This window comes from Corvus moneduloides, chromosome 28, assembly GCF_009650955.1.
Source record: "Corvus moneduloides isolate bCorMon1 chromosome 28, bCorMon1.pri, whole genome shotgun sequence".
Taxonomy (NCBI): Eukaryota; Metazoa; Chordata; class Aves; order Passeriformes; family Corvidae; genus Corvus; species Corvus moneduloides.
Window position 1 is genome coordinate 2,923,634 of NC_045503.1, and position 15,385 is coordinate 2,939,018.

Consider the following 15,385-nt stretch of genomic DNA (forward strand, 5'->3'; position numbering starts at 1 on the left):
GCCCATGTGGGAACCGCGCAGGGCGATTGGCTGGCGCTCCCGCAGCGGCAGCCAATGGCCGGTGCGAGCGCCGCCGCTGCGGGCTGTGGGGCCGGTTAAGGTGGAGCGGGCGGAGGGCACGGGACGGGAAAGCCTCGCCGCGCTCCGCCCCTCCTGGTGGGGCTGCCCCGGGCACACCAAGGGCTGGTCCCGAGGGACCCCGGCCCGCCCCGCGCCCAGGCCCGGCTGTGCCGCGCACCGGAGCCCGTTGCCCCTGGGGTTCCTAGCCCGGCGGGCGCTGTCCGGCTGCACCCGTTTGTGATGTCCGCCCCCGCGTGCTGCCCCGCCGGCGGCCGGTGCCGCGTCCGCCCGCAGCGTCGGAGGCGGTGGCAGCGCCCGGCGTCGCTCCCCAGGGACCGGGGTGCCCCGGGGTGCTCGGGGCCGCGCGCGCGAGTGGGACCGCGCTGGGGGACGCGCGCGTGGCTGGGCCCGGGGCGGGGGAAGCGCCCGGTGAGCCCCGGGCCGGAGCAGCCGTGCGGGCGGACGCCTCCCGAGCGGCTCCGTTCGGGCCAGGAGCAGCGGCTCCAGGGCCGGCGCCTTCCCCGGGGTTCCCCTTGGTCTCCGGCACCGCCGTGCGAGCGCGGGGCCGCCGCGGGAGCTCCGGTGCTGCGCCCGCGCTGTCCCGAGCCCCGCGGGAACGCGCCTCCTTAAGCGGGCGGCCGGGGCGCGCGGGGCCGGGCGGCCGCTCCCCCCCCCCCCCACCGGGGCCGCCCCAGCCCCGCCCCGGCCCCGCCGGGGGCGAGCGGAGACCCCGGGACCGCCGCCCGCGCCCCGGCGGAGCCGCTCGGCGAGAGCCCGGATCCGCGGCCCGGCCGCCGAGGCGAGGGACCCCCGTGCCCTGGCGGGGGCAGCCCCCGCGGGAGGGGCGGGGAGCAGCGCCCCGGGAGCGGGGGGGGCCGGGCCGGGCGCCCGGGCGCTCAGGATGTTCCCGCAGGGACGGCACCCGGTAAGTGCCGCGGGGGCGGCGGGGCCGGGCCGGGCCGGGCCGGGGGGCCGAGCCGCAGCCTCCAGCCGGGCTGTCTCTCCGCAGCCCCCGCTCCAGCCCGGGCAGCCCTTCAAGTTCTCGGTGCTGGAAATCTGCGACCGCATCAAGGAGGAATTTCAGTTCCTGCAGGCGCAGTACCACAGGTGGGGCGGGGGGTGATGGGGGTCGGGCTGGGCTGCGGGCAGAGGGAGCGCCCGGGGCAGAGGTGTGATGGGACATGGGAGGCAGGAGCGCTCGAGCAGCGGGGAAAGCGGGGAAGGAGGAGGTGGAGAAAAGGTGCCTGGTGAGGGGAGTGCCTGCGGAGGAAGGGGAAAGGGGTTTGGGCTGAGGGGCAGCGTGAAACCGTCAGTTGGGGCGCCAGGTCTTGAGCGGGAGTTCCAAGGGGAAGATCAGCGCGTTTCCTTTGGCTGAGCGGGGTGTAGGGGCAGGGAGGGGACAGAGCTCTGGGTGGGTGCCACAGGTGTGTGCACAGCACAGCCGTGGGGTGCAGGTGCCCCAGAGAGGGTGTGTGACACCCCTGCAGCCCCGTAAGCCCGCAGGGGCAGGCGGGAGATGTGCTGAGCTTGCCGAGGTTCCAGGGATGGGGACTGGCGGGATGGGGCAGGAGATGCAGGTCCGTGAATGAAAGCCCTGGCTCCCCTTTGCAGCCTGAAGCTGGAATGCGAGAAGCTGGTGAGCGAGAAGACAGAGATGCAGAGACATTATGTCATGGTGAGCTGCCCCCTGCCTCCCCCAAGGTGCGGCCCCGCTGGGCTGCTGCCCTCGGAGAGATCCGGGTGCTGGGGCTCCTCTCAGCCACTCGCCCGAAGGGGCCACTGCCCTGCCCACTGCTGACCTTGGGGCCGGGGAGATGTGAGGGAGGAAGGAGTTAATCACCATTCCTAGCAACGCTGGCTCTTTTGCTGCTGTCTCAGTGCTCAGTGCTGCCTGAGCCTGGGAATCCTGCCATAGGTTTTGTCTCTTTTATTTTGGGTTGGTTTTTTTTTTTTTTTACCCTTTTTCTATTTGGCCATATAAAGGAGTTCCCCACTCCTCCCTGTCTCTCTCTCAAGGGGTGGGTACTTACGAGCTGGTGCTTCAAGGCTCCTGGTTTGGGTGGAAGGGGAAGAAGCAGGGTAGGAGCCCTCCACAGTTGCCAGTGAGGGGTTAACAGCCCCCAAGACAGACTGACCTGGGCACCAGCCAGAGCCTGCCAGGAGGAGGGGAGTTGCTGGGAGCAAGGAAAGAGTTTGGGGACAGCAGAGCAGTTCCCTCTCCTTTAGCATCTGACCTTACTGCCTCCTCTGGGGAAAGGGGGAACCCAAATGATGCCATCTAAGAGGCAAAAAATGTGAACTTGGGCAACCCCCATCCTGAGGGTGAAGGCAGCCCTGTCTGTGAGGCCGGGGTGTTGCTGTTGTGGAGCATTTCCTCTCACCCATCAGTTGGGATCCCTCCCCAGAAGTGGATTGCTACCTTTGGAATAGGCTTTGCTGGGGGAAAGCAGGTCCTCTGGTCCCCTTTTCTCCCCAGGTGTGAGGGGTTGGGGTCAGCACCCCTGGCAGAGTCACTGGTGGCTGGGGAAGGGTGTAACCTGTTGTCATCTTTGCTCTGCACAGGCTGAGTGGGTGGGCAGCTGTGCCAGGGCATGAAAACAGGTTCCAAGTAGGGTGGGACAGGCTAGGCTAAGCCAGGATGGGTTCTGGGGGGCAGCAGGACTGGCTTTCCCCTGGCTTAACCCAGTGCAGAAATTGCAGGTGTTAACATCCTGTGGCTGCTCCCTACCTTGTCCTGGGCTCCTGGCATGGGGGCTCAGCCATTCCTCGTGGGCTGGAGTGAGCCAAGTCCCAGGCTGGTCCTGGGCCGGTTGCTCTGGACAGCTCCTAACCAGGCTGTGTTGTGGTTTTCCTCTCAGTACTACGAGATGTCCTACGGCCTGAACATTGAAATGCACAAGCAGGTAAGTGCAGTGGGGGCCGGGCCAGCAGCGGGGGAGGGTGGGGAAGAGGCTGAGGTTGGAGACTTTGTTGGAAAACTATCTCCCTGGAGCCCATGCAGCTCTACTGGCATGGGAGGTGTGACAGCTCTGTACGAGGGACTGGCTTGCAAAGGGATCCAGCAGTTGTCAGGATGTGTTATTGCGTTCCTCATCCCTGCCATCCCAAAGATGAACCACTCAGAGCCCTGCTGTGAGGCCTGGTGCCTCCCTGCAGTGCTTCCCTGGGGCCCCAGCTGAAGGAGGGATGTGGAGGAAACAGCAGGAGCTAGAGAGCAGAGGCAAATGGATTGTCTTTCTTTTCTTTTTTTCTTAATCTCCTTTTCCTTTCCCAAAGCCAGAGGAGTGTTTTCACCCTTCCCTGGTTCCCCTTTTGTTCCAGCGTTAATTTGCTTTCCCTCTTCAGATTTATCAATCTAGTCATCATGGGCTCTCTGCCAGGGAAATTAGTTTGGACCAATGCCTGACAAAGTGGCAAGTCAACTGCCATATCCCTCCAGCTGGCTCAGCCCCTCCGAGTTTGCTCCTTTTGTTAGCAGGGAGTGTGGTGGAGACCACGAGCACATTCCTGCCACCCTTATGTGCTCCAAGATCCAGTGGGACTGGGACCCAGGGGTGGCCTGAGCCACGTGGGGCCAGAGACTGTGCCCACGAGGTGATAGAGGTGATGGCCAAGTGGTTGAGCAGTGGGAGCCTGGGCAGGAGAGGGCTGGAGGAGGGGGGTCTCTGGCTCTGTGGGCATGGTGGCAGTGGCTGAGGGAGCAGCTGGGACCTGCAGGTGAGCCCAGGGTGCTGGTGGGTGTGGGGCACAGCAGCCTCCGAGCACAGCAGGTAAATGTTCCCTTTGTTCTCCCTTGGCTCCGAGCCTGGTTTGACCTCTGCAACACCGGCAGGGATTGTCAGAAACCTGAGATGATAAAACCCTTCAGAGCAGCCAGTCCCAGGGTGGATTTGCAGCAGGGGGGGAATCCAGTTTTCCCCAGGAGATGTTGGTTTTCTCTTGGAGAGGCTGGGCTGGGAGTCGCAGTCCCTTTCCTCAGAAGTGCTGCTTGCCCTGGTGGGAACGCGGCCGGGCTGTGGGTTTGTCTGCAACCACAGAGCCTCTCCTCAGAGGATGCACCGGGTTTTCTGCATTCCCTTGTGGGCAGGGGCAGGTCCGGGGGTGCTTTGTGCCTCTGAAGGAGCAGGGGGAGCTGTCCCAAGGCTTGATGGGGATGGGAGGGGAGTCCCTGTTCCGAGTCAGGGCAGGTACCACCTTGCAGGATTTGCTGGTGCGATGCCAAGAGGGCTGGATCTGTGGGAGTTCTGCATCCTGCTTGCTCTGTCCTGGCTTTGAGTTGGATGTTTGGGAAGGGAAGGCACAGGCAGGGCCCACTGCCAGCGCCTGTGGCTCGGCTCCCCTCCGTCCCTGCCCGCTGGCCACGGCAGCCCGCAAAGCCAGGATGGGTTTGGGCTGAGCAAAGCCAGCTGGGCTGCGAAAGGACTGACAGCTTGGAGCTTGCCTTGGCCCGGATCCACGGAGGGATTTAGGCGTGGGTTCCCTCCCATGTGCCCGGCGGCCTAAGGGGGTCCAGCAGCCCTGGGCAGAGCCCTCCCTTGGCAGCAGCTCGGGAAATCCCAGCAGGGATGCAGAGGCAGCAGGAGAATTTCAGCCAAGAGGGCGTGGGTGGGGAGAGTTTAAATCCTCTGCCGAGGCTGTGTGTTTGCAGGATGCTTGGCTGCTGGAGGGGGACAGGATGGGGCTCAGAGCCCTCCATCCCTGATGATACCTGCTTCCTCTTTCAGGCAGAGATTGTCAAGAGACTGAGTGCCATTTGTGCCCAGATTATCCCCCTCCTGACGCAGGAGGTAAGGAGGAGGCAGGGGATGTGCATCAGATTGCTCTGGCTTCTTGGGAAGAGGCGAATCAAAGTCCAGCCTGAGCAGTGGGAGGTTTTGGGGAAGAAAACCTCCATGCCTGGGCTGGAGGGGTGGGAGAAGGGGCTGTGCAGGGGTGGGTGGGGCAATGTGGAGCCAAGTGCTCCTTCCAGCCAGGAGCACGGTGTGACCACCCCCATGCTCTTCCTCCCCAGCACCAGCAGCAGGTCCTGCAGGCGGTGGAACGGGCCAAGCAGGTGACCATGGGGGAGCTCAACAGCATTGTCGGGGTGAGTTGCACTGCCTGGCTCTTGGCAAAGACTCTTTCCTGCCTGAGGGTTCGGGCCCTGCAGTGATGAGGGAAGTCAGGGTTTCTACTAATGTGATAAGCCCATTGTGGTGAAGGGATTTGCCACGGTGTCCTGAAGGTGTTGGATGCCCTGTGGGATACCCCTTGAGCAGAGTGGGACAGAGCCATGGCTCTGCCATGTGTTGGGGTCCTGTCTGCAGCAGCGAGGGACTCGCAGGTGGAAGGGGCAAAGGAGAAAAACAAAGTCCAGAGAGAGAATAAAAGCAGGCTGTGCTGTGCTGAGCCTGCTTGACCCTCAGAGCCCAGACAGCCCTTGGGTGGAAGGGGCAGGGATGTGACCCAGGCTGTGCAGCCCCGACAGCACCTCTCCCCCCTCCTCGTCCCTGTCTCATCCCATCGCGCTTCGCATCGCAGCCCGTGCGCGAGGGGAGGGCCCGGGCATGGCTGCAGCCGCCTCCTCCACATCCAGGACCATTTGCTCCTTCTCTTTCAGCAGCAGCAGCTTCAGCACCTCTCGCACCACGCATCCCCCCTCCCGCTGACACCTCACCCCTCCAGCATGCAGCCCTCTAGCCTGAGTGGGGCCAGCGGCACCTCGGGGCTCCTGGCCCTCTCAGGGGCACTGATGGCACAGGCTCAGCTGGCCACCAAGGAGGACAGAGTGGCCCAGGATGGGGAGAACAGAGGTAAGGGGAAGAAGCACAGCTGGGTTAACCCTTTAAAGGCTGGCTGAGTCAGTGCTGAGCAGCATGTGCAGGGATCCTGCTGCCTGCTCTGCCTCTTTCCTGAGGCTACTGGCTGCTGCATCCCTGGGGATGGCAAATCCAGCTCATGAAGCGCCTGCAGCCTCAGGAGGCTGGCTCTGTTTCTGACCCGGGAACTGCTGCTCTGCAGTGATGGTGTGTGGCTGTGTGTGCAGCCCTGGCTCTGGGCAAGCGTTGGTGCACACACAGGTCTCTCCGCTCCAGTGCGTGAGGGTCCCCTCCTTTGTGAGGCACCACAAAGAAACCCTCTCTTTTTACACCAGGGTTTACACCAAGTAAAGATCTGATACCTCAAGCCGAGACTTTTAGGGAAAATACTGTTGCAAGCCCCTGATAGAAACTGTGACAGCCACAGGCCTGGGGCAAGGGGTTTAGAAAGCAGAGCCTCGTGTGTGTTGTGCCGTGTAAATTACACTAATTCCTAGTCCATATGGGTGCCTCCTCCTGTCAGGATCACAGAGTGCCTTAAAAACATCATCAATATTTAATCATTGTTAAATCAGTGCTCTGAATGCTACTGGCAGGCCTGGGCCAAATTAGTAACGCTGCCCAGCTTTGCCTGTGGCCTGTTGCTGCTGAAGGGCTGCACAAAGGAGAAGCTGCTCTGAGCTCAAGTCACCTTTTCAGAGCACAGGCACCGAGTGGTTGTGCTGAGAGGAGGCTGGAACAAGGAGAGAGGCTCTGGGCAGCTCGATGGGCTAGAAACAGGCAGCCAAATTTAGCAGGAGAGATGCTTCTCTGCAGACTCCCCTGGGGAAGGTGCTGACTGAAGTGCTGTTGGGTCAGGACCCAAGAGCAGCAGCAAAGCCGGGCACTGGGTGGGGTTTGCTGCAGGCTCTCATGGTCTGGTTTGGCTTTAAGATTCCAAAGTGGTGAAAAGAGCAGCAGGAAAGCGTCGGTGGCAGCTCTGCCCCCCTGCACACAGCTGTCTGCAGTTCAAATCCTGTCCGTGTTTCTTTAAGGATGGCTTCCACAAAGGAGGAAAACAAAGTCCAGAGAGAGAATAAAAGCAGGCTGTGCTGTGCTGAGCCTGCTTTACCCTCAGAGCCCGGTCAACCTGTGCCTCCAGCCAGAACTTTTCTCAGTCCGGGTGTCTGGCTGTGGTGAGGGCCATTCCTTATTAAAAAAGGGAAAAAAAAAAAACAAAAGAAAGGCGAAATGCTCCATCTGTCTGGGGTTAATGCTTGGTGCTCTGCCATAGTTAGCCAGAGCTGGTGTGAGTCAAACTGAGCCAGGGGTGCAGGGCTGATGGCAAGCATCTGGTCCCCCTCCAGACCACAGCCTTGGAGCAGTGCCTGCGAGAATCCCTCAGCTTCCCATCCCTGCCTGCCTCTTTTTGCCAGCAGGGACCTGGACTCATTCTCTCCAAATGCTGGTGGATCTTTAGGAGCAAAAATCAACCAGGAAGGGTTGCTAAACCCCAGCCCACAACCCTGTGCTTGGATTTGCAATAAATGCCTGGCACTTCTTCCCTGGGCTCAGGGAAGTGGACCTGCTTTGCTGTGCATGCACCAAAGCCTCAGAGGGTTTCCAAGCAGGGCTTTTAGGCATGGCTTCCTAAGGAAATAGGATGGGTGTGATCCAGGGGAACTCAGCTGGCTTGCCAGCTCGTCCCCTCCCCCGGTGGCTTTGGACCTGTTGTCATGTCTAGGGAAGAGATTCCAAAGCTGGGATAATTTCTTGGAAGGAGGTGGGTGGATAGAGATTCCCCTGCTTCCCTGAGGAGCACCAAAGTGCTGACCTCTCGTTAGACACCAGAGAATCTGCACTTCAGGTGGGCAAAGTGGGAAATCAGGTGTGATTTTTTGTTTGTTTGTTTTCTAAGCCTGTGTCCCGCTGTTTCCTGCCTTGCCCTGCTGTGCCCCTCTCTCCTTCCTGCCTGGGTACGTGGGGCAGAGCCTTGGCATTAACTACCTCTTCCTCTCCTCCCCTCTGCTCTGACACGGACCTGGGATGCTCTCCCTGCTGCTGCCTGGCTCCAGAACACACCCCAAGCCGGGTAAGCTGTGGCAGGCATGTGGCCTCAGCTGGCCCTGATGGCATCTCCAGCGTGCTCCAAGCTGGCTCCTGGGAAGGGATGGGGGTGCTGGGTGAGCTTTCCTGGCCTGGGTGGGCTGTGTTTGCATCAGGGTTTTGTAACTGAAGGTTCTGGGCCACCTCAATTCAGTCTTTGCTGATGCAAGGAGCTAAAGATCAAGGGCTGCTCCCAAAATAACCAGCTCTGTCCTTTTCAAGGAGTTTCCAGTTTAAGAATCATTCTGAACAGGTCTCAGAGCTCTCAGCCCCTCTGCAGTCCTTGGCTTCCCCCTCCCTTTTAGGATCCCCCCAGTCCCAGAGCTGTGACTCTCTTCCCAGGCTCCGCAGTAGCTCTGCAGTATCAGAGTACAGGCAGGAGAAAGAAGGGTTAATGAGCCTCTCAGCTGGGGAACTGTAGGCATTGATCTTGGGCTTGCAAGGTGGGAGAGGAGGAAGTAGAGAAGGTGTCTGTGATCCCATGACTACCCAGGCACCTCCTCCAGAGATCCTGGGGGGCAGGGATCACCTTTCTGCTGCCTGGTTCTGTGCCAGAACTGTGGATCTGACTGTGCTGGGAGCAATCAGGTGCAGGGAGCCCTGGGATGGGGCATCTCCATCACTTTCTGGCTGCCCTGTGATGAGTGTGGGGTTGCCAGGGGATGTGTGACACCCTTGCAGCTGCCGGCAGCCTCTGGGGGAGGGGTGTTCTTCCTGCTTGGCCCCATTCTGCTTCCCAACCCTCGTGGCAGGGTTAAGGTGAAGTAAACACCTGTGAGGATTTTCTGCTCCACCCTGGCTCGTTGTCTCTGCAGGGGTGGATCTCTCTGGTAGTGCTGGGGATGTGCCTTGCTCAGATCCCCACGTTGGGGTTTTGGGGTCCTTCCCGCCAGGCGTGGAGATGCTTTGCTAGGATGGAGGTGGTCATGGAGCAGGGCCTGGCCCCACTGAGAGGTGAGGGGTAGCTGTCTGCCCTTACAGTGGCTCACACACCTTCTTCTCCCTCTCTGCCTCAGAGCATTTCTGCTTCCCCTCCCGAGAGCCTGCGGGACGAGGAGCGGACGGGGCTGAAGCGGAAGCGGGAGGAGAAGGACCTGCCTGGGCATTCTGTGAGTGCACCAAGGGGTGTGGCTGGGGAGCTCCTGCTGCAGAGGGCTGGTGTCTTGTGAGCAAGGACAAACCGAATTAAGAGCCCCATGGAGGCCCCTCAGCCTGAGGTTGGGTTGCTGCCAGCAGGACATGGCTGATGTTGGTCCATGGAGTGATGCACAGGAGAAAATGGGTCTCTCTGCTGTCTGAGGTCCTGGGGCAGAGCACAGAGCCTGGTCCAGCCTTGCCCTGTCCTGACTGAGCCCTTCTGGATTTCTCCCTCCTTGCAGGACAGCGATGGGGACAAGAGTGACTACAACCTGGTGGTGGATGAGGTAAGCCCTTGGAGCCTGGCAAGGGATCCTGCTCAAGCTGCAGTCATTAGGTTTAGGACTTTGGTTCCTCAGCTTTGGGGTTCTTTAGGCTTCAGCTCACTGCTGTTGGGCAGCAGTGGCCAGCCAGGACACGTGCCAGCCCTGCTCCAGTGTGTTGTGCCAGCCAAGACTGATTCCATTCCCACTGCTCTGGGAAGGCTGTGCCAGCCGGGGCTCAGCTTTGCCAGCCACAGGCTTGGCTCTGCTTCACAATCCCCTTTCAGCCCCGCTGCTGTAGCATCCCATATGGGGAGGCTGATAAGCTGGATGAGAGCTCCGCGGAGCTGGGCTTGCTGCTGGCAGCTCCCGTGGCTGGAGGTGGCAGGAGCCTCGCAGCACACCCTGCAGGGCCCTGCCAGCCCAAGGCCTCGAGCCCCGTCCTGCCTGGCCTGGCCCTCGAGCAGCCTCGACTTCAACACCTGTGGCTGTGTCTCAGTGCAGGGGATTCACTGAATTCCAGTCTTTTGCAATGGAACTGCCACGTGCTTCTGGTGCAACCTCTGCTGGCTGAGGCACACATGACAGGACTTCATCCCAGCCACCACTGTTCCTGGTGGAGATGATGTTTTCGGGGACATACTTGTTCCCTTCCTAGAAGACAGAGGGGAGAGCAAGACATGAGGTCTTTTTTACTCGTGCCACTTCCTAAGAAAATACAAGCCCTGAAAGGAAGATCAGCAGAAATTTCTGCAGAAAATGACACTTATGAAAGCCACTTGTTGGTGTCATTATGGTGATAAAAAATCACAGACCTGGCTGAATGGTTAATAGGGAGTGCAAGAGCCGAGCGGTGGCCTCTGAAATGGCAGCCCTGTCTCAGCTCCTCCTGTGGGCTGATCCCCATCCCTCCTTGTGAAGGCATCCATGGCCACCAGCGTCCTCTGAACCTGCTGTCACCTCTCATTTTGTCCAAAGAGAAAAATCGAGGCCGTTTCTTATCCAGGAGGGCAGAACGGAGTCCTCTGAGCAGATGCTCCTCATTGAGGCCGAGGGGACCGATGGTGGTCCTGGGTGGCTCCCCAGGACCCCTATCATGCACAGAGGGGTTCCTGCTTCCCACAGCGCTGTTCTCCCCCCAGGACCCGCCCTCGGAGCCCGGCAGCCCTGGCCGCTCGCCCAGCCGCCGCCTGGCTCCGTCCCGCCGGGAGCTGCCCGAGAGCCCGGCGTCCATCGGCTCCAGCGGCAGCACCGCGCCCCTGCAGCCCAAGGACCAGAGCCCGGTAGGAAATCCCTGGGCAGCCTGGGCTGGGGGTGGCATGTGTGGCCCCGAATTTCTCTCTGTGGCCAGCCCGCCGCAGCGCAAAGCGGGCGAAGAAAAGCCGGTGGTTTGTGTGCGCTGCCACCGCCCACCCTGGGGACAGAGGGCCGTGCCCTCGGGGTGGGACAGGCTCTGCAGTGCTCTCCGCCCGCCTGCCTGCAGGATTCCCCAGAGCTGCTCGTAGCAATTGATTTTTCCTTCTTCTTTTTTTTTTTTTTATTTTCCTTCTCAGTGGTTTTTTTTTTTCCTCTCCTTCCTTGCCAAGCACCAGTCCAGCGCTCAGATTGAAACATCAGCATGTGGGAAGGGGGAGGGATGTTTCTGCCACTCCTTGGCCTCCCAGCCACCGCAGGGACCAAGCGATACGTTCCCCCATCTGGGGTCAGGAGCCAGCTGGGGGCTGCGGGCAGCAGCGAGCAGCAGCTCCCCGGCACAATCGGATTAGAGCAGACAAAGCGCCCTGAGCAATCTGCCAGCACAGCACGTAGCTTTTCTCTGTTATTAATTTTTTTTTTTTTTCTTTCCTTTGCTGGTGTCGACAAAATCCCCAGACAGAAAAAGCAGAAGAAATAGGAGAGGCAAGGAAAAAAGCAAGGAATGAAGTAGCTGTGGGGATTGGAGAGGCTAATTCATGCCAGGCGTCCTCCTGGTCCCAGGCTGGGGATGGGGGTGCCCCTACATGCTCGAGGGAGCAGCAGATGTGTTTGTGGGGTCTCGTGCTGGTGGGCACTGCAGGGTTGGGGCACTTTGGGGTGACTTGGAGCTTGCATGGGGTATTTGCACCTGTGGGGAGAGTGGGGCTGTGTGAGGGGCAAAGGCGAGGGGTCCTGGATGGCCAGACCCTGTCCAGCTCCATCCAGGAGCTCCTTCCACCCTGCAGAGTGTGGAGGCTGCTGACCCACCTGGTGCTGGGAGGGCTGTCCCAGGCCCTGGTCCCATTGCTGAAGCTGCTTTTTTCCTCTCTGCACAGACCGACTCCGTGGCCAGCGCTCCCACCTCCAAGCCCTCCTCTTCCTCACCACCCCGTGACTCCCTCACTCCTGGCCCCGGGCCCAGCTCGGCCATCCCGCTCCGGCCACCCCCGGCCAAGGCCCCCACCACCGACACCGTCAGTGAGTGTCCGAGGACAGCGCCGAGGTCCTGCTCCGCGGTGACAGTGCCGTGGGGCTGGGATGGAGGGAGGCAGGACACAGTCTGCCACCAACAGAGCTGGCGGGGCCATTTTGCTCCACAAAATCAGCCCTATCAACCATGGCCAACAGGAGCATTGCCACATACCAGACTGCCTGGTGGGCTCAGACCTGCCGAGGGTGGTGGTCAGGGTGGGGGCAGGGGTTTTATCTGTTTTTCTCTGATGAGTTGTCATTTTGGTGGGGCTGCATGAAGCTGGCAGCTTCAGAGCTTGGCTGTGGGGGCCGGAGGGGGTGGCTGTGCAGTCACCAGGTGCCCCTCTCCCCCGGGTGACGCTCGCTTGCGCCCGTGGGCCAGGGCCAAGACGCGGGTCTCTCCTCGTGCAGCTCTCCGCAGCCCTCTGAGCTCCTCCAGCCCCTACACGTCCTCCTTGGGGATGGTGCCCCACGCCGCCCTCAGCGGGGAGCTCCCATCCCCCAGCCTCTACATGGGCATCCACCTCTCGCCCCAGGTCAGCAGCGCGGTGCTCTATGGCCGCTCCCCCATGGTAAGTGACCGAGGGAGAGGCTGGGTCTGCTGCCGTGTGCTGGCTCTGCTCCCTGTCCCCTGGGCCTGCGCTGTCCCTGTGCAACATCTGGGGCTTGAGCTGGGGGGTGCAGCCATAGGAAGGGCTCCCTTCCAGAGGTGGATGGGTCGTGAGGCTGGTGGAGGCTTCAGTGCGCTCAGAGAAGCCTCTGCTGGTTCCACTGGTGTGTAACTGTGTCTGTGGGAACCCATTTGGGCCTTTGTCACTTGCATGTGAGCACACGGCAAGCAGGGAGCATAGAGCCAGGCTGGCCTGGTCCCAGCACGTGCAGGGAAAGGCCTGAGCCCAGCTTTGGTGTCCTCTGCTCTGCTCCTCATGTGGCCTTTGCTTTGTGCAGGTGGCGTTTGAGTCGCACCCTCATCTGAGGGCTTCCACCCTCTCCTCTTCACTCTCCACCGTCCCTGGAGGGAAGCCGTAAGTGGCTGCACGCGCTGGGGCTGTGAGGAGGGTGGGCAGCAAGGGGCTGAGCCAGGTGCTGAGAGCATCTCCCTCCCAAGGGCTCACCCAGGGCAGGGCAGGGCTGAGGGGGAGCTGCTCTCCACTCCAGCGTCCAGCACTGCCATTTCATTCCTGGCAGCTTGCAGTAACAAGGAGCTGGGTAATTAAACCCCTCATTAGCCAGAGCACAACGGGCACCTTCCACCTTGGCTAAGGGAGCGTGGCTCAGGGAGAGGTCACCTCCTGCCCTCGGGCATCACACAGGGGTTGTTCAGGCCTCTCTTCTGCTCCTTTCCAGTTCCTACTCCTTCCATGTCCTCTGACTCCAAACCGCGCTGCCTGTGTCAGACCCGCTGGGACCCGCGTGGCACCGGCCACTGTCCACACAGGATTCTGGGCTGGTTCTCACTGCTCTGCTCCCTTCCAGTGCCTACTCCTTCCACGTCAGCGCCGATGGGCAGATGCAGCCGGTGCCTTTCCCCCCCGACGCCCTCATCGGCTCCGGCATCCCCCGGCATGCGCGGCAGCTGCACACCCTGACCCACGGCGAGGTGGTCTGTGCTGTCACCATCAGCAACTCCACGCGACACGTCTACACCGGGGGCAAGGGCTGTGTCAAGGTGTGGGACGTGGGGCAGCCGGGCACCAAGACGGCCGTGGCTCAGCTGGACTGCCTGGTGAGGAGGAGGAGGAGGAGGAGGAGGAGGAGCAGAAAGGCCTCAGGGGTGGGGCTGGGAAGGGGAAGGTGCCCCTGTTCCAGTGGAGGGGACAGAGGGGCCTTTCACGTGTGCAGTGAGAGAAAGAGATGCGTCTCCTGTGAGCCCCTGTGTGCTCATGCTCACCTCCTTCTTGCCTTGCCCTGTGCCCTGCCACCCCCGTTCAGAACCGTGATAACTACATCCGTTCCTGCAAGCTGCTCCCCGACGGCCGCAGCCTGATCGTGGGGGGGGAGGCCAGCACCCTCTCCATCTGGGACCTGGCAGCGCCCACGCCCCGCATCAAGGCTGAGCTCACCTCCTCTGCCCCCGCCTGCTACGCCCTGGCCATCAGCCCTGATGCCAAAGTCTGCTTCTCCTGCTGCAGCGACGGCAACATCGTGGTGTGGGACCTGCAGAACCAGACGATGGTGAGGTGAGCCTGGGGTAGGGGCCATAGGGCAGGGACAGGGGGAGATGCTGGCTCTTGGGGGAGCTGGCTGCCCTGACAGCTGTGCCCTCGCCCTCTCCATCTCCCTCTTTCCCAGGCAGTTTCAAGGCCACACGGATGGTGCCAGCTGCATCGACATCTCTAACTATGGCACCAAGCTGTGGACAGGGGGGCTGGACAACACCGTGCGCTGCTGGGACCTGCGGGAGGGGCGGCAGCTGCAGCAGCACGACTTCAGCTCCCAGGTAAGGGCTGGGGCCCTCTGGCAGCACCATGGGGCCAGGTGGGACCTGCTGAGCCACAGTGTGACCCTGTCTGTCCCCTCAGATCTTCTCCCTGGGGTACTGCCCGATGGGAGAGTGGCTGGCAGTGGGGATGGAGAGCAGCAACGTGGAGATCCTGCACGTCACCAAACCTGACAAGTACCAGCTGCACCTCCATGAGAGCTGTGTCCTCTCTCTCAAATTCGCCTCCTGTGGTAGGCAAGGGCCGGTTTTTCTGCCTGGGCTGTGGATGGGCTCAGATTGATCCTTTTGGTTTACTCCCCCTGTGCTCAGCTCCCCTGAAAGGAATCCCAGATCTTGACCCACTTTGTCTCCTGTCCCAGGGAAGTGGTTCGTGAGCACGGGGAAGGACAACCTGCTCAACGCCTGGCGCGCGCCCTACGGAGCCAGCATCTTCCAGGTGTGGTGAGGCATTTGTGCAGTGGGATGATGGTGGCTCCAGGCACCAGCCCTGCTCTCACCTCCTGCCTCTCTTGCTCGCAGTCCAAGGAGTCCTCGTCAGTCCTGAGCTGTGACATCTCTGTCAACGACAAATTCATCGTTACGGGCTCTGGCGACAAGAAGGCCACGGTGTACGAGGTGGTTTACTGATTCCTGTCACCATCCCTGCGCCATCAGGAAAGGGGACACACCTTGCCCGAAGCCACCACACTCACATAGGCCTCCAGTTCTGGAACTGCCCTCCTGCAGCTCTACTTTCCTTCCTCCTCCTCTGCTTTCAGACACCGCACCAAGGCTCCAGCACCGTTGTCCTGCCCCAGTTCCTGCACGAGGCTGGAGGTGAGGGCTGGGTATAGCCTGGCATCCCCCAAGGCTGGGCTAGGCATCCTGGGCCCTGTCTGTCCCTCAGGCGCCTGCATGGGGAGCTGGACAAGCCTGAGAGCGTGTGTCTCCTGAATTACTGCTACTGATTTAATGGCACCCATTTTCTGCTGCAGAAACAGCTGTAAATTATCAGTAAAGAAATGTATTTAACTGTGTTTTCAATCCCTTACTAATAAAAAGGAACAAAAGAAGGGCTGGGCTCTGAAGGGTGTGTTGGGGGGCTGCTTTTGGCCAGCAGCACAGGGGAGGATGCTCCCAGCTCGCCTGCCGTGGCAGCCCCAGCTCCAGAACTGCTCCGTGGTGCCTGTGGT

At 61.0% G+C, this 15,385-nt stretch overlaps 1 protein-coding gene across 6 annotated transcripts; it reads left to right on the forward strand.

Annotated features, from left to right (window-relative positions):
- The first annotated feature begins 869 nt into the window (after positions 1–869).
- TLE2 (TLE family member 2, transcriptional corepressor) lies at positions 870–15,265 on the forward strand. 6 transcript variants are annotated; one of them, XM_032092598.1, is made up of 20 exons: positions 870–985; positions 1,070–1,167; positions 1,672–1,735; positions 2,919–2,963; positions 4,785–4,847; positions 5,072–5,146; positions 5,660–5,852; positions 7,913–7,929; positions 8,960–9,052; positions 9,323–9,367; positions 10,486–10,626; positions 11,635–11,776; positions 12,182–12,342; positions 12,719–12,795; positions 13,247–13,496; positions 13,703–13,950; positions 14,067–14,210; positions 14,293–14,447; positions 14,573–14,649; positions 14,733–15,265. In XM_032092598.1, the coding sequence occupies exons 1-20, from the start codon at positions 962–964 to the stop codon at positions 14,838–14,840; spliced, it is 2,220 nt and encodes a 739-aa protein (XP_031948489.1). In that variant the 5' UTR covers positions 870–961; the 3' UTR covers positions 14,841–15,265. The 6 variants fall into 6 exon arrangements, 5 of the variants coding, with proteins under 5 accessions (XP_031948489.1, XP_031948491.1, XP_031948488.1 ...); XR_004236901.1 differs by having other exon boundaries at positions 872–985; positions 14,293–14,443; XM_032092600.1 differs by having other exon boundaries at positions 872–985; positions 14,063–14,210.
- Positions 15,266–15,385: the final 120 nt, after the last annotated feature.